Consider the following 17,986-nt stretch of genomic DNA (forward strand, 5'->3'; position numbering starts at 1 on the left):
TTCGCTGCCAAAACCTTGCAAGGGTCCAAAACGCAAAACAAGCGGCCTCCCCTCCACCTTTCCCCATGGCTCTCGCCCGCTCGTGACACCACGACCCCTCCGTCTCCTGTCCTTGTCCGCTTCCACTGCCTGCCGGCCCCCTCCACTACCCCGAGTCCAAGCCGCAACGTTCGGTCACGAGCACGATGCAGCGGAAGCCCCCCACCGTCGTCAGCCGAGCCGAGCGCTATCCCATTCCAATTCCAACCGCTCCGACCCCGAGTGGGGAACGGGGAATAGATCCTCCGCGACGGGCACAGCTTCCACTGCAGAATTTAGAACCTATCCCACCCCTCGCAGCACGCAATCAACCAACGATACACACTCGATCACGCGTGCCGAGAACTGAACCCCGGAGAAATCAGCGCCAAAGCCTTCATTTTTTTAGTGCCGCAAAGCCACTTCTCGGCCGCCGCTGCGGGCTATCAGTTGCATAGCATAGTTTAGATTAGCCTCCCCACCTTCACATGCTCCGCGTCTCTCCCACGGCAATCCCGGCCAATCTCGCCCTCCAGATTAGCCGATTTCCAGGGCTCCGATCCTGCGGTTCGGTAACGCCCCTTGCTGACGACGCTCTCTGCTTTCCCTTGGCCTGCCATAACTCGCTGCTGCCGTTCGCGACCAGCCATTAATGGCGAGGGGGAGTTACGACTCGCTCTGAACCTCTCTCTTTCTGTCTGATCCGGCGGGCGTTCCGTCCCTTTTCCTCGGCCGGTTGTTTCTTAGCTTGCATGCGTAGGCGCAGGCAGCCGGGCATGGAAGGAAACTGTAGCGCCAGTGACGCGTTGTCGAGAGGGTCTACTCCGTCTCCAAAGCCTTCGCCGTCGTGTTAATGGAAAGAGACGAGTGTTGCGAGGAGTAAAGGCGGCAGCTTTTCCCTTATTTTCTCTTCCGTTCTGGAAGAAGTCAAGCCGCCTCCCCTCTCGTCTCGTATCCGTCCTCGTCTTCTCTTCCCTGGCCGGCCATCGAGCTTCCGCCTGGGCTCACCGTTTGCCCCTCCATCTCCTTGCTCGTTTTGGGGTGCTGTTAGGCGGAGAAAAGCTGAGCGCTTTGTCTCTTCCGCTCTGTTCTAGCAAGTGGCAGTGTCCTGCCTCGGCTTGATGCTCCTGTTGGTCGTTCCCGTTGAGAGCGGCTTGGTTTTAGTAGGTCCTGGGTCCTCTTTCACCTAATCTTGTTTCTAGTTTCGGTTGGTGAGTCATCGGCTAGCTCTTGTTGGTTAGCCCAGTTCTTCTTGGACTGGAGTATATAATCTCCCGGCCGTCTTCTTCTTCTTCTGTTCTTGTGTGCTCTTCACATTGGCCCATCAGTCTCCCTGCTCCTTCCAAGGCGAACTCTGCTCGGATCAAGAAGAGGAGAGCTCCTCTGTGCTGGGAGGTTGGGAGGCAGTGCTTTCCTTCCGGCGAGCCTTGGATGCTGCCTGTCGATCTTTGAGCTTTAGGTGAGGAATCCGATGCCTGCTCCATTTCTCTTCTCCACCTTTTGACTAAAACTATGCAATCTTTAGCTTGTTTTATTGAGCTTCGGTTACTGTTGTCAATTAGGGGTGTTTAATTCGTGGGTTTGCTTCTTGCTTTGAGAGAGGAAAGATGGCTGCAACTTTCTTGTTTTTTTTTTGGTGCTGTAATTGTTACCCATAGGCTTTCCTTTGCTGTCGTGTTAAAGGCAGCAACGTGCAACAAAGTAATTTTCCGGTGAACCTGGCCGTGCTTTACGCCGGTGATGAATGCATTTAAGGTCATCCTTTTTCAGTTGGGCTTTACCACTCTTTTGCCGCGTGGGCGCGGATGCAACTTTTGTTTTTAGTGCCACTTTTTTTTTTCCTGCGATTGAAGACTCCTGCTGATCTCTTTCATCCTAGTAAGTCTCGGTTTCAGAGGATCGGTGGTTTGTAATTTGAGGTTTCTGAACATAGTTCCCGCGCTTGTACCTTTCTCTGGTCATCTACTCATCTCCTAATGCTGCAGAGCAGAGATGAAGAGAATGAGCCCATGTCTCAATACACTGTCCTTCCTAGTTCAGAATGCGTTTGCAAGTAGCACCAGAGCTTCCCTGACACCTGACCCACTGCTTTCATAGGAGATGCCGAGACGGCAGTGAATTAGTTATTATCAGCCTTGCAGTCTAAGCTACCAAGTACAGTTAGTAGTACTGAGTACTGACACCTTCTGTTAATACGGACAGGCAAAACCTTAGATGCCTTATTGGTGGATGGAGTGTACCCCATGAATCACACGAAGGCAGTGTTGATGTGTGGTGTAACTGCCATTTATAAGGTGCTTACTGCTTAGTACTACTCGAGAGGAGTTAATGTGCCGAGGACAGAGGTTAGATACTTCCATTAGGAGGAAGTAAGTTTTATCTTGTGGTTACTGCTTACTACTGCTTACTATTGATTCCAAGCATTCCCTTCGAGCACTTCTGCACCACTCCTGGGTATACCTGCCTCTAGCTTTATTTTGAGCAGAGGATGTTCCGTAAGAAAATTGAGTACATCGAAGACATCACATGGGCACTTCTCTGGTAGCTGTTAATCATTTGTAATTTTTTTATCTGATTTAATTGGTCAACCATGAAATCATGCTCTCCATGTTGCTTGCTGTGTGATCATGCTACATGTTCCTTGCTTCATTGTATGATGACACTGCAGATTTTGATACCTTTTCCAATAAATTATCTTTTTTCTTCATGCGCTATATATACAAGAAAGACATTGTCTCTATTTTCGGTTATTTCTGTTGTAGGTTAAAATTTAGAAAAGCCTGTCCCTGTCTTCAGAGACAGCCAACCAGGATTTCTGTAATTTTTAAAACATATTTTGCCAATCACATTTCCTTTTTTGTGGGCTGAACATGTTCTTACGTTATTTCTGTGCAGGTGATTAAAGACTTGTTTGACTGCATTCTCCATATCTTTTAGTTCTTGAGCAGAGATGGAACTTGTATACATGGATAGGAGAAATGGATTACATGATGAGGGTGCAATTCCAGAGTTCAGTGGAAGGGCAGAAGAAGACCAAGACCTGACTATTGCTGCATCTGAGGTTCAGCCTGATTTGAGTCAGATAAACAACAAGAAGCCATTGACGTCAGATGAGAAGAAAAGCAAGAGCTGCCAGTCATGCCACAAGTCACCATGTTTGTGCTGTGGTGACGCACACCATGCGGATTTGTTCCCTGCACTTCCTGCCAAGATGATGATCTTGGAGTTTCTCATCAGAAGCCTGAGGCACCCAACAAGAACCCATAATGTCACTGATCTTGACGACTTGATCACTGATGGGGTCAGCCAAGGAAGTGTAAATCTTGGCCCTTCCGAGAAAAAGGTGCTGGACTCTTTGCACGCTCTTGTAAATGCAAAGACAAGACCGAAAAGCCCATCGCCTTTCCTGGCAGGATCAAAAATGAGAAAAACTCGGTCAAAATCCCACATTATTACACAGTCAGAAATACTGAAGCTTATATCTCCTGAGACATGGGAAACCTCCTCCCCTGGGACATCTCCAATGAATAAAGGCACAGCTGAGGTCCACATCCATGAGAAGACGTCACCCTCATGCTCGCATATGACATCTATGAGCTCAAATCAGCCTGTCCTATCACACTGCCCATCATCTCTTAGTGCAGGCCTTCTACAATGCATTTGGAAGGATGGGCTGCCTCATTTTGAATTGTCACTGGACGATCCCATTGCAGTATACACTGCAAACCCAATCAAGGTACAGGACAATGACAGGGCCCTTGACTATGTCTACATGATCCATTCTGGAGAGCAAGGAAGAAAAGATTGGATGGGCCACTCAAGCAATGTGTCCAGACTTGTGGGCAAGATCAAGGTGTCAAGTTCTTTAGTGCTAAACTCAGACAAGTCAAGTCTTTTGGAAACTGAGTTTGTGCTGTATGGTTCTCCAGATGACTATCTGAGGCAAATGCATAGTTCCTATAGTGTTCCAAAAGGAAAGGGACTAGTCAAGAGAGTGACAGAAATTATGAGAACAGGACATGTTTCCTCTAGTCCTAAACATCCCTGGAAGTTTGGCAAATCCTTCTCTCATCAGTTCGACGACTTAACTGAAATACTCGAAGGTGAAATGATCAGTGCTAGAGAATCGGGCCTGACAAACCTCGACGCTGAGGATCAACCGACCAACCAAGAGTTGGCAGCAATTGTGGTCAAGGAACAACGACAAAAACGCCAGAAAGAGCCTGTGGTCGGTGGCTGGGGCTTGAAGTTCCTTGAGAAAGCAGGATTAAATCATTCAGAAGGCACTGAAGTTTCTGATGTTCAGAACAGAAATGGTGCTGCAAAATGTATAACTGCCATTGTTCCCAGAGGTTATCACGGCGGCGCTGTTTCGAAGTGCAGTGGCCCATCAGGTCTCATTGAGAGATGGAGATCTGGAGGATGCTGTGATTGCGGTGGATGGGATCTTGGCTGCCCCATCAGAGTGCTGAACAATGATGGATGTGCCTCCTTCCCTGAAGAAGAGTCACAGGAGAGCAGAGCAGTAGAGTTGTCAATCAAGGTAACTAACCCTGGGCTTATTTGCAGTAGAATTACATGGTTTGAATCAGATATCAGAAATCAGAATTTCTGCTAGGTCATATTTGCGGTTTTGTTTATTATTCAGGTTTTGATGCACTAGAATGCCTTCAGATTCTCATCTATCTTACCATTAATTTTCAGGGCGCGAGGAAGCAGACAATGTTAAGGCTTGTCAACATCACGGAGGACCTGTACATCTTGTACTTCGATTCGGGTCTTTCACCATTGCAATGCTTCTCAACGGGGATAGCAATTGTGCACAGCCAAGCACCACAGCTATGCCCAAAACTGTGAATGGCAAAGCTTGGTATAGCACTATGAAGATGTAAATAGATAAGTAGAGATAGAAATATTCCACATTTATACAGTAGATTCGTTGACTCAATCCATGCCAAGATGACAACGGTGATGTGTGAAAACTATGCCATGTGTATTCCACATTTACTAACTATTAAATCAAGATGGATTTGTGGCAAGGGAGGTTATTTGTCCTGTTAGAAAATTTCTTAGATTTTTATTTTTAAAAAATCTTATTTTTTTCACAAACGTGAAAGTACTTGTAACATTCCGCTTGTGTTCCTCGCTGCTGACACCGGATTTGCGCTACAAACTTAAACGCTGCAAATGAATCCAAAAACATCCCTAAAGCAGACACTAGCAAGAAAATGGAGCAGCAAATTAAGATCTAACAGACTATACTACCCTGAGCAAGCAGTACGCCAGTAGAACATGTTGGTAGCACGATTTGATTGGCAAGTGGCCTAGTGTTCCAGGTAAAAGAAACTTGGGGGTCCCAAATCCTTATTTATTCGAGTCATGTGTCATTGCATCATCAGGCGTCTGCAGTAGAAAGAATAGCGTGGATCAATTAGGCAAGTTTACCTATTGGCCAAACACGGTGGGGGAAAAAAAGGTGGCAGGACACTCATGATAACATTGCAATTGCCACTAGGGAAATGCATTTTTCTTGCCATTAAAATGTGAATAACACACTGCCATTATATAGACTGACAGCAGAGCCAGGTAAGAAAAATAAAATAAAACAACTATATGATATTCATCCATCTTGCAATTGTTAAGATATGCACCCGTATCCTGGTGTTGAGAACGGATAGGTTTAGGCTCCGGTTTGTTGTAGATTAGATTTGGTTGTTGTATATCTTAGCTTGTAAGTCACACTTGTAATCTACTTCTTGTACAAGTTGTAAACGCCATGCTAGGGGCTATTCCTAGCTATATAAACACGGAGCCGAGAACCTGAGAAGGTATCTCGTTACACCAAAGTTTTACATGATAATCAGAGCTCGGTTTCTTGCCGACTTGATCCATGGGAACTTTAGGTTCCTCCGCATCTGCTGCTGTTCCTTCTCTAGGCTATCCGGTGACCGAGAAGCTGGCGCGGAATAATCATCCGCTCTGGAAGGCTCAAGTCCAGTCAGCCCTCAAGGGTGCGCAGGTGGCACACTTCCTCGGCTCCACGACGGAGATCCCACCGAAGATCGTCGCCAGGGCCGCTGAGAAGCCTCATGATCATGAAAGGATCTTGTGATGCCTGGGAGAAGGGGGGTTGAATAGGTTCACTTTAAAATTTCTGAAAAACTTCGTATCGGTAGTAGATACGTCGGAACTTCCGACACTGTGCCGAAATTTCCGACAGGGTCGGAAATTCCGGTACAAGTGCGGAACTTCTGACAGCAAGTAAACTGAACAAAATTCAAATTTAAACAAGTTTCAGCAGAATCTATTTGAATCAAAAGTTCAACAATGATGTATAGAGACTACTGCGGGTGATCTTTATGAGAGAAATTTCACAAGAATATAGATCAGCACAAATCAAGCTCTAGGTCAACAAGAACTTGAAGAACACAACAAGCACACGAGACAAAGGATTTGTTTACCGAAGTTCACTCCCACAAAGGAAGCTACGTCTCCGTTGAGGAGCTCACAAAGAACCGGGTCCTTACTAACACTTTACCCCTCTCAATCAATCACAAAGGAGGATTGAGTCACTTACTATGAATCCTCCAAGAGGATGGGCAATACAAACTTCCCCGGGCGTACCACAACAAGAGGGCGCTCAAACGGGCGACACCGAACCGTCTAGAAGCAAGCTTCAAGAGTAATAAATGTGAATCGAAGACGGAAGATGCTTCAAGTGCTCTTGAGATGAACTTGGTTGACCTCATACTCAAAACTAGAGCCATACACCTCAAATCCTTCTCTCACCCAAGCCTAGCTCAAAACTCTTAAGGATTTAGCTCAAGGAGGGAGTGGGGAGGAGTATTGAATGCTCTTGGAGGTGTTTGTCTCGGGTTAAGTCAGCAGCAAATGAAGAGGGGGCTGAGGGGGTATAAATACTTGAGCCCCAAAAACTAGCCGTTGTTGTGTTGTTAATGTATCTGTCGGAACTTCCGACATAATTAAATGAAATCTGTTGAGCACCCCCTATTGGAAGTTTCTGAAAACATACGACAGGTGTTGGAACTTCCGACACTCGCAGAAACTATGAGAAATAAAATGTGCAAGTGTGTGATTAAGGTATCTCTCATGGGCAGATAGCATCTTAAGTAAGCACTTCGACATCTTCAAGCCATCTAGCCGCGTCCCCTTTTGTAGTATGGTGTTCCTATACTCAAATTCAAAAATAGAAAGTAATAAATCGATTTTCTTTTATGCTTGAATACCTTTCCACAAGAAGATAGGGGTCCTTTCTTACACATTTGCACTTCTATAGATTTGAACCTGTCAATTTCTCAATAAAATCGTTAGTCCCTTAACTATGCATGTCATCAATACGGAAACCCACTTAGGGGGCCAAATGCACTTTCAATGATCAAGTGTCCAACCCCGACTACGAGGCCTGGGTGGCGAAGGACCAGCAGATACTCAACTATATGTTGTCCTCGCTATCCCGGGACATCCTTGCTTCTGTTGCGATGCTTCCGACGGCTGCTGCGGTCTAGGAGGCAATCGAGGGGATGTTCGCATCCCAATCGCGTGCGCGGGTGATCAACACTGGCATGGCCCTAGCCACTGCGCAGAAGGGAAACTCCTCCATTGCTGAATACTTCAGCAAGATGAGAAGCCTAGCAGATGAGATGGCATCTGCCGGGAAGAAGCTCGAAGATGAAGAAGTCATCTCGTACATTCTCTCGGGACTCGACATCAAGTACAATTTGTTCGTGTTAGCAATCGCGGCCAGGATTGAGCCCATCTCCCTTGGTGAGTTATACACCCAGCTTTCAACTTTTGAGCAACGGTGTGCATTGCTTTTGGGACATGGCTCAGGATCTTCTGCCAATCTGGCTTCGCGCGGTGGTCGTGAGTCTGGAAACAATCGTGAGCGCGGTCGCGGTGGACACGGCCGTGGTCGTGATGCTGGAGGACGTCAAGGCTCAGATTCATCTGAACGCCCTACTTGCCAGCTATGCGGGAAGGAGGGCCACACCGTGTTGTGTTGCTACAAGCGCTTTGATGCTTCCTTCCAGGGACCAGCAGATGGCAAGTCCACCTCTTTTGCCACGACAAACTCCTACGGCATCGACACGAACTGGTATTCTGACTCCGGTTCAACTGACCACATCACGAGCGACTTGGAGAAGCTGACCATGAGGGACAAGTACCATGGTGGTGATCAAGTGCACACCACAATGGATCAGGTATGGAGATAGATCAAATTGGTCGCAGCTATGTTATCTTTTTCTTAATAATCTTCTTTGTGTCCCTCAAGCCAGCAAAAATCTTCTTTCTATTCATAAACTTGCTCGTGATAATGATGCATTCTTTGAATTTCATCCATCTTATTTTTTTGATTAAGACGGTTCTGCGTAGAGGTCGTTGTGAGCGAGGTCTCTATCCTTTGAAGTCGTTTCCAAATAAACAAGCCCATGGTGTCACCAAGTTTCCTTCATCCCGGTGGCATTATCGTCTTGGGCATCCTTCATCATCCGTTGTCCATCAGGTCCTCAGCAAGAACAAGCTTCCTTTTATTCAAGAGTCCAATAAAGAGTCCGTTTGCGATGCTTGCCAGAAAGGCAAGAGCCACCAACTTCCATATCCGAGATCTGCAAGTTTGTCGAGTGCCCCTCTAGACCTAGTTTTCTCTGATGTATGGGGTCCGGCCCCAATTTCTGTTGGCAAGAACAATTTTTATGTTAGCTTCATTGATGATTTTAATTTTTTGACTGAAGTCAGCAGGGGAAGCCCCTACCTATTTTTTTATAATTTTTTATTCCAGACCCGTTTAATCGCTCCCACGGGGAGTCGAACGTGAGCCTGCTGGGTGCTACTGAGGTGCTATAACTACTAGGCTAGAAGCCCTTTCACATGATTTTAGTAAATTTACATGGAATTATTTACTTCATCACAAATCTGAAGTGTTTCAGCGTTTCCACGATTTTCAACATCTTATTGAGCGCATGTTTAATCGAAAAATAGTTGCAATGCAAGCCAATTGGGGTGGGGAATACCAAAAACTCAACTCCTTTTTCCAATGCATTGGCATCTCTCACCATGTCTCCTGCCCGTATGCTCATCAACAAAATAGCTCTGCTGAACGCAAATATTGACATATTGTCGAAGTGGGTCTATCTCTCTTAGCTCACGTATCAATGCCGCTGAAATTCTGGGACGAAGCACTCATCACTGCCACCTATCTTATTAATCGACTTCCTAGCAAAGTCACATCCAATCAAACGCCTCTTGAACCCCTTTGTCAACAGAAACTAGATTATTCTGTCTTGCGCACCTTTGGTTGTGTGTGTTGGCCCAATTTGCGCCCCTACAATTCTCGGAAGCTTCAGTTTAGATCAAAACAATGTGTCTTTTTAGGATATAGCAACATGCATAAAGGGTTTAAATGCTTGGATGTTTCTAAAGGGTGTGTTTACATCTCTCGCGATGTCATTTTTGATGAGACTGTTTTCCCTTTTGCATCATTACATCCTAACGTTGGAGCTCGTCTACGATCGGAGATTCTATTACTTCCGGATCATCTTCAAAATCCATCTTCAAAATCCATCTTTTGGGGGTTCAAACTGTGACTCAATTTTTCTCTCATCTCCTACCTCTAACATTGTAAATGAGTCTATAGGAGTACTTGACAATTCTATAGATGCAATGTCGCCGGATTCTGCTAAAAATTCCGGCTAGAATCATATTTTATGCTCCAGGGAGCAGCTCCTGCCGCGCAACACGAGGCTCCGTCTGATTTGGGATTCACGTCGCAGACTGCTGTCCAGGGGACGGATGGATCTGGCTCTGTCTCCTCCCCTTCGCTTGTAGCTAGTGGGCTGTTGGCTCCGGGTGCCCCCGCCTCCAACCAACCGCCCCTAGCGTCAACACCTAGCACAACAACAACCACGACCTCACGTGGTAGCTTCGTTGCGGCTCGTGCGGCCACGTCGCGTTCGTCGGTTAGCGGAACGCTGTCCCGGGTGGATCCAGCTGCCCCGCACGGGCCACCGGCCGACCAGGTGATCTTGGATCCTGCGCCGCCCAGATCTACTTCGACCTCTGCACCCGGATCTTCTGTGCCCTCTGCCTCACCAGCTACTCCACAACTACGACGCCCTACTAAACGTCTATCTCAAGGTATTCATAAACCTAAAATTATACCGATGGCACTACTAGCTATGCACAATTGGCTGTTGTCTCTGATGAACCTACCAACCTGCATGATGCCCTGTCTAATGTTAATTGGAAATCTGCTATGGATGCTGAATTCTCTGCCCTTCTCAAGAATAAGACTTGGCATCTTGTCCCTCCTCATCGTGGCAAGAACGTCATTGATTGTAAGTGGGTTTATAAGGTCAGGAAGAAAGCTGATACTTCCATTGATCGCTATAAGGCATGGCTGGTTGCCAAAGGCTTTAAGCAGCGGTATGGTATTGATTATGAGGACACATTTAGTCCTGTGGTCAAGGCAGCAACCATTCGTCTTGTGTTATCTCTTGCAGTCTCCAAGGGATGGTTTCTTCGATAATTAGACGTGCAGAATGCTTTCCTTCATGGTGTTCTTGAGGAAGAGGTCTACATGTGTCAACCTCCGAGTTATGTTGATTCCAGTGCTCCTCGTTTCATTTGCAAATTGGACAAAGCTCTCTATGGTCTCAAACAGGCTCCACAGGCCTGGTACTCTTGTTTGAGCCACAAGCTTCACTCCTTGGGTTTTGTTTCCTCCAAGGCCGACACATCTCTTTTTTATTATAGCAAGGGCGTGCATACAATTGTTGCTAGCTCCTCCAAGGATCTTGCCACCGCTCTTCTTCGTGACCTTGAGCAAGAGTTTGCCATCAAAGACTTAAGTGATCTTCATTACTTCCTTGGGATAGAAGTCAAGAGATCACAGGGGGCACTACTGCTCACTCAGGAACGGTATGCTATTACCATCTTAGAGCGTGTTGGTATGGAGATGGGTAAACCCATTAGTGCTCTCTGTCAAGGAAGGTGACTTGCTTGGGCCTGATGACTCGACAAAATACATGAGCATTGTTGGCGCCCTCCAATATCTAACCTTAACACGACTTAATCTTTCTTTTGCTATCAATAAAGTGTGTCAATTCCTACACTCACCTACAACCCTGCATTGGGCAGCAGTCAAGCGCATCATCAAATATGTTAAGGGGACACTTTAGTTAGGTCTGAAAATTGGCAGGTGTCCGTCTATGATGGTGCATTCTCTGATGCAGATTGGGCAGGTTATCCTGATGACAGGAGATCTACAGGTGGCTTTGCAGTTTTTATTGGCAGCAATCTGATTTCATGGAGTGCCAGGAAGCAAGCAACGGTGTCTTGTTCAAGCACAAAGGCTGAGTATAAGGCCATGGCAAATGCCACGGCTGAGATAATGTGGGTACACAAGTTGCTTGATGAGATGGGAATCTCACATCCTAAAGCAGCTCGGTTGTGGTGTGATAACATTGGAGCTAAGTACCTTTCTGAAAATCCAATGTTTCATGCCCGTACAAAACATATAGAAATTGATTTTCATTTTGTCAGAGAACAAGTCAATGTGAAGCAATTGGATGTCAGGTTCATTAGCTCTGCTGATCAAGTAGCTGATGGTTTCACTAAACCACTTCCTACACGGCAATTGGCACAGTTCAGAAACAATCTCAACTTGCATACACAGTTGTGATTGACAGGGGGTGTTAAGATATGCACTCATATCCTGGTGTTGAGAACGGATAGGTTTAGGTTCCGGTTTGTTGTAGATTAAATTTGCTTGTTGTATATCTTGGCTTGTAAGTCAAACTTGTAATCTACTTCTTGTACAAGTTGTAAACGCCATGCTAGGGGCTATTCCTAGCTATATAACACGGAGCCGAGAACCTGAGAAGGTATCTCATTACACCAAAGTTTACAGCCATTACCCATCGTCATCAAGTGAGGAGACAATGAGAACTTGATAAATGTTTTTTTGGTCCTTATATTTCTTTCGAAAAAGGGGTGGCAGTCAGCTAATCCTGATGCCAAGTAGCATTTCATAAACAAGATCACCTTAATTCCAAAACATGACTAGTACAAAATGCAGCAGCCAAAAGACATTCTACATCAACAAAATTTGATCACTCTTTCCACTAACCTTGGAAGAAGGAAAGGTAGACTCTTGCAGTATGTTGATCATAACACCCAAGGTTCTGTTTCGGATGAAGCATGCCCCCTCAAGCTCGGGAGGCTCAGACATGCTGAAGGTGAGAAGCTTGCTCTCTCTCTTCATCCAATCACACATCATTTTGGCCTCCTTTGCCATACCCTTGAATTGAAGCCATCCATCATATTGTAGTTAGTGCCAATGAGTTGGCAATTTACAGAAAAGAAATGAATATATGCTTGCTAAGATTCAGCGCATTTTGGCAGGAGGCATGATGCAGGCAGGCACATACCACCATTGCAGCAGAAGAAGCAATAGACTGGCATCCTTTTAGGTTTACAAGGCCTAAGGCGCCCATGCGGATCACACTGCTCTGCTGGATCATGTCATCAGTAGGCTTAGCACCATGCTTCAGCAGCTCATGCGTCAGGTCAGCCTCCTTGGTGATACACTTGAAATAAATGTTTTGCATTAGTCAAAATGCCATAGAAAGAATCAAACAAAATACTCTATATGCTACCAAAAAAATCACTGCTGCTTTACTGAAGGTGTATGTGCTAAGTTGAATCGAACCAATCTAAGCAATCAACACGGGCAACATGCAAAATGTAAGCATGTAAGACCTGGGTTCACAAGGCCACACTTATATCGTGCAATACCTACACCGGATCAGTTAATATTATGTTTGCACATTTGATTAAAATAGCACAAAAGCTCACTGTCCAATCCTTCAAGGGCAACATTTTATTAACAAGAAGCAGATCAAGATATGCTGGATTGCTGGTTGACGGACTATTGCTACATATGCTGCTTGTCAAAATGTTAAAAGAGTCAATGTTAATTAGCCATCAAATGTGTGATATAGGCATGGATTTCAACTATGATAAAAAGAAGAATGTGAAACCAAGACTGGAAACTTTAAAACATGCAATTAATTCTTACTGCATGTCATATAGTGTGGTGGTTATCACAATTCACACCACTTTGTGCAGCTGCCAAAATTCAAACATTGACATTTTAGAGATAACATGAAAGCAATAAGATAAATTGCCCTTTATCTTGTGACAATTGAGTATGCCACAACGATAACAGGAAAGTGATATGAAAAAAGGTTCCATTACAGTTGAGGTTGAAAGGGTTTTCCTCTGATTATAGGTATTTCTTAACTGCAGCACACATTCAGTCACTAGATTGAGAGAGGAATAGCATTCCAGTGGTGCGATACAAATCAAAAGGTGAGGCACATACCACAAAAGCAATGGTTGAAGGAACAAAAAATTTGTCACTTGTGATTGAGAGTGCACGCTCCTTGATAAGGCTACTCTGAATCGAAGTGTTGGCTGGTAAGATCTCATCCAGACGATGTGTCACATGATTCTTCCACTCGGACACAAGTTCCTCCTCCATCTCGAGACACTACTTGAAAAAATTGTCATTTTGCAATAAGTTGGTGTAAACTGTATCAGTTAGGAATTCAATGGTTTAGTAAAAAGTACCGGGAGGATTGCTTACAGATTTGGCAACAGCAGTAGCAAAAACTCGGTCAGCAAGATCCAATAGCCAATCAGGATTCTGATTGGCAGCCACTTCTGCAATGAACTTTAAAGCATTGCGGTTGTAATACTCCAAAAGGTAGTTGCTATAGTCAGACCATGCAACAGAACTGTTGAGTGGCACTAGCCTTTCCCACCCCCATACTTTTTCCAGAAAATCTCCTGAAACTAAACAATACCGAAAATATACATACAAAGCATATTGCATGAGAAATACTAATAGTAACCAGAATTGTGGTGATTAGCTTCTCTGTTTTCTTCTCACATTTTAGATCTTTGATCTTTTGCTGATATTGAGAATCCAATAAATCTGAAGTGCTGCACCTGGTGATAGTACAGTGCAATGCTTATCATCACGAAGTAACAAACTAATTATCTTAGACCATATATAGCTGCATCAAGAAAGTAGAAAAGTGTATTGAACATCAGTACCGTGATGGTTGCTGCTTCATCAGCAGCAATGCCATTCCCATCACCGAAAGGACCATTTCACTAGCAGATTCTTCCTTATCAATCTTGTTTCCAGAAGCAGCAGCAGAAGAAGACTTTTCCAGTATGTCAATCATGACATATAAGGTTTGAATCCGTATTATGCGGCTGTCCTCAAGGTCCTCAGGTAAGACATCAAGAAGCATGTCATTTTCCCTCATCCACTTGCACATTGTTTCAGCCTCCTTTGAAACACCCTTAAATTGAAGCCACCCATCAATTTGCAGTGAGTGCCCATTAGTTAGTGGTAAAAACAAAAGTACAGATGGATGGATGGATGTTAGTAAGTGGGTTTTTGCAGGCAGGCACATACCAACATGGCAGCAGAGGCAGCAACAGAATGGCACGAAGTGCAGTTCATAAGGCTCAACACACAATGCGCATCTCGCTGCTCTGGTTGATTAAGTAATCATCACTGGGACTAGCGCCATGCCTCAGCAACTCGCACGTCAGGTCAGCCTCCTTGGCAATGCACTTGAAACCATTTTTTTGCATTAGTACAAATACCGTGAAAAGTCAAACAAGATAATCGATAAACCACCCAACTCATCAAGGTGAATTTGGGTGCCAATTTCATCTTTATAAGTAAGCAGTTCCTCCTAGCTTAGCCTAGTTTTTTACATGCTACCAACAGATTCCAACTATTCTACTGAAGGTGTATGCACCAACTTGGATTGTACCGGTCCAATCTGCCCACATGGATAACAAATGAAAGAATAAGCATTGAAAACCTCAGCCCCATCTACTAACTTGCAGCTACTCCTACGCAGTACACAGTAAACATATACTTTGTGATGTTTCACTTAAAAAAAACAAATGTCATATAGATCCATGCTCCAGGGTTTAAGCTTCAATAAAAGAAAAGTGTGTAGTCAACTGGAAACCTTAAAACATGACATTGATTTTTTTTTTAGGAATCGACATTAATTTGTACTGAGAGTCACAGTGAGGTTGTTGGTGATTACAACATGCACCAGGTTGTAGTTTGTACAACTGCCCAAATTATTAGGACCCAGTAGTGCTTCAAGATTGAGATCAGATCACTTCCACTAGACCTACTATATCTTGTAACTATAAGCAGTTTTCCAGGAAACAATGTTAACCAAATTATTAGGATCCAGTAATGCTTCAAGATTGAGATCAGATCACTTCCACTAGACCTACTATATCTTGTAACCATAAGCAGAATAAGTTTTCCAGGAAACAATGTTAACCATACATATAGATGGGAATGGTTCAATTATAGTTGGGATAGAAGGGGTTTTTTTATTTTCCCTCCGAATAGGATTTTTTTCCCTTTTCAATTCAGCTAATTGTCCATGCCAGTAAACGTTAGTTGATTAGGATGCAGAGAGAGGATTACAAAGCATTTATTGGTCAAATACAAGAAGTTTTATTTTGTTTGGTGTGCTAGGGCCAGGTAAAGAACGTACCAACAAAGCGGCAGAGGAAACATCAGAAAATTTGCAACCCGCTGCACGAATGACTGAATGTGCACTCTCGTGCATTTATTGATTTGCTCGGTAAGATCATATGCATTTTCGAATTCATCCGGATCTTCCATTCAGACGCAAGTTGCTCCTCCTTCTTAAGACACTGCTTAAACCATCAGTGAGTCAGACCAATGCAGTTTAAGTTAGCAAACAAGACAAGCGTGACAAAAAAAAAGTAAAGGACAGGAGGTCACTTACAATTTCAGCAAGAGCAACGCCGGTACCCGTAGCAGCTGCAGCACCAGGAACGAGCTGACGAGCATTGCGTCGGTAATACTCTTCAAGGTACTTGCTGTAGTCGGACCACGACACACCCTCGAACGGTAGCAGCTTGTCCCATCCCCATGCTTTTGCCACAAGATCTTTCGAAACAAGTAAATTGTACCCAAAAAGAAAATAAAAAGAAATCATGAGTCGTGGGCGGCAGAAAAGGCAACGAGAATGGGCGGCACATAAGAAGAAAGACGGGGAGCAATAAGAAAAATTTAGCACATCAGAGGAATACAACGATCAGGTTCTTAATCTCTGCTAGATCATATCATACCATAGTACTTGACAATCTGTGACCGCGGCATCGTCTTTGTACCCTCCTCCTTATCCTGCTCCATCAACTCTTCGATGTAAATTTCATATCTCTCCCTCTCCTCATCTTCCTTTCGCTTGGCCTCCATCTGCTTCTTCCCGAGACCCTCCAGCTCCAAGGGCCCCGCAGAAGGGGTGCTCCGGCACTCCATGATCGCGTCCCGATCCAAAGTTGCGCCGCCTCCCTCCATCTTCCCGCTCTCCGACTACGACTACTCCAATCTGATCTAGGTTAAATTATAGTTTGGGATGGAAGGGTTCTTTTTTTCTCTCTTAATTTGCCTCCGAATAGGACCTGTTTCCCTATGCAATTCAGCTAATTGTCCATGCCAGCAAACATTGTGCAGAGAAAGGATACCATTTATTAGGGCCAGGTGAGGAACTTACCAACAAAGCGGCAGAGAAAACATCAGAAAATTTGCAGCCCGCTGTGTGGATGAGCGAATGTGCAAGCTCGTGTATCAGGCAACTCAGAATGATTGATCTGCTCGGAAAGATCATGTCCATTTTATATCCCATTCGGATGTTCCACTCAGGAGCACCTCTGCTTAGGAAAAAAAAGAAGAAGTTGAGACGAACGGCCGGGGAGAACCTCTGCTTATGTTCCCTGCGCTTGGGCGCCATCTGCTTCTCCCCGAGGACGTCCAAGCGCCCCGCGCAGAGCGAAGAGAGCGCTGTCGTATTCAACGACGGCAGATGGAATGCCGGCAATGTGAAAATGCCTCGAGTCGCAGATCAGTCCAGCGTCCGCCGCCAAAATTGCTCCCAAATCACTCGATTGCACCGCCGCGGCGGCACTGCGCCGTCGTCATGCACGGCCGAGGAACCGAGAGGTGACTGAGAGTCTACCGTAAAAACCCAAAGGAACCATCAGTTTTCCTGTCGAATCGGAAGATCTGACACTGCGCTTCTTCCGTCTAGGGCGGAGGATTGGAACGGCAGCGGCGGCGACGGACGGCGGGAGGAGCGACGGCAGTGGAGCTGGAGCCAATCCATTCCAGGGATCTTTATGCAAAAGTTTGGATCGCGAAAACCAGGGGGTATTTTAAAAATACCAGTGGTCCTTTTATAAATAATCGGATCGCGATTATCAACCACGATCCATATAAGAAGGTTTTATATAAATATTTGGATCGCGGACATTTTGTAAAATTGCGGGGTGTCTTGGGCCAAACTAGGCGAGGCCGCGCCGGCGGCCTCCTCCCCCGCCATTGGGCTTCACACGCGAGCCTCCGTCCACTCACGGTGCCACACGAGGCGTCGGCCCCCGCGCACTGCAGGTCACGGCCCCAGCTTCTCTAGGTAACGATGAAGCTACAAGAAGATGAGATAAGATGCTGCATTTACAAACCTGAAGTATGACCAATCGCGCAGTTTTAGAGCTTGGCACTACAGACGACTTAAGCAAATAATCAATACCTCTAAATCGTTCCTTGCTTTTTTTCAGAGGAAAACATTCATTAAGGTAGAAGGGGAATGGGACACAAGTAAAAGGCACAAAAACAGTTATTGTTTCCCCTGGTTTACCAACTCAACCATGTTCTGTCAGTCTATCAGAGGTTGCGAGTGTGTCCAAAAGACGTTGATTAGTTTACAAAAGATAGGGTTGTATAATACCCAGCAAACCCATTCAGTTTACAAATCGTGTTCAAAGAAAAAAGGTGCTCTGAACTAAATAGACGAGCAAATTTTGT

At 45.1% G+C, this 17,986-nt stretch overlaps 2 protein-coding genes and 1 non-coding gene across 5 annotated transcripts; 2 read left to right on the forward strand and 1 right to left on the reverse strand.

The window, feature by feature from the left end:
- The first annotated feature begins 179 nt into the window (after nucleotides 1-179).
- Nucleotides 180-5,057, forward strand: LOC117840290 (uncharacterized). Of its 3 annotated transcripts, none has more exons than XM_034720778.2 (4): nucleotides 180-1,477; nucleotides 2,221-2,387; nucleotides 2,914-4,561; nucleotides 4,723-5,057. In XM_034720778.2, the coding sequence occupies exons 3-4, from the start codon at nucleotides 2,969-2,971 to the stop codon at nucleotides 4,873-4,875; spliced, it is 1,746 nt and encodes a 581-aa protein (XP_034576669.1). In that variant the 5' UTR covers nucleotides 180-1,477; nucleotides 2,221-2,387; nucleotides 2,914-2,968; the 3' UTR covers nucleotides 4,876-5,057. The 3 variants fall into 3 exon arrangements, with proteins under 3 accessions (XP_034576669.1, XP_034576670.1, XP_034576668.1); XM_034720779.2 differs by having other exon boundaries at nucleotides 2,221-2,363; XM_034720777.2 differs by lacking the exon at nucleotides 2,221-2,387.
- Nucleotides 5,058-5,512: 455 nt separating this feature from the next.
- On the reverse strand, nucleotides 5,513-17,949 carry LOC117840291 (uncharacterized). Its single transcript, XM_034720780.2, has 11 exons — nucleotides 16,255-17,949; nucleotides 15,909-16,072; nucleotides 15,651-15,813; nucleotides 14,531-14,691; nucleotides 14,161-14,414; nucleotides 13,994-14,052; nucleotides 13,688-13,896; nucleotides 13,424-13,591; nucleotides 12,468-12,626; nucleotides 12,167-12,337; nucleotides 5,513-6,133 (listed from the first exon to the last, which is right to left on the reverse strand). Exons 4-11 carry the CDS (start codon nucleotides 14,576-14,578, stop codon nucleotides 6,017-6,019), a joined length of 1,185 nt encoding a protein of 394 aa, XP_034576671.1. The 5' UTR covers nucleotides 14,579-14,691; nucleotides 15,651-15,813; nucleotides 15,909-16,072; nucleotides 16,255-17,949; the 3' UTR covers nucleotides 5,513-6,016.
- LOC117841148 (small nucleolar RNA Z247) lies at nucleotides 7,698-7,836 on the forward strand. Its single transcript, XR_004637178.1, has one exon. It is a non-coding gene; the product is annotated as a small nucleolar RNA Z247 (small nucleolar RNA).
- Nucleotides 17,950-17,986: the final 37 nt, after the last annotated feature.

The sequence above is a fragment of the Setaria viridis genome, chromosome 9 (assembly GCF_005286985.2).
Source record: "Setaria viridis chromosome 9, Setaria_viridis_v4.0, whole genome shotgun sequence".
In the NCBI taxonomy this organism is placed as follows: domain Eukaryota; kingdom Viridiplantae; phylum Streptophyta; class Magnoliopsida; order Poales; family Poaceae; genus Setaria; species Setaria viridis.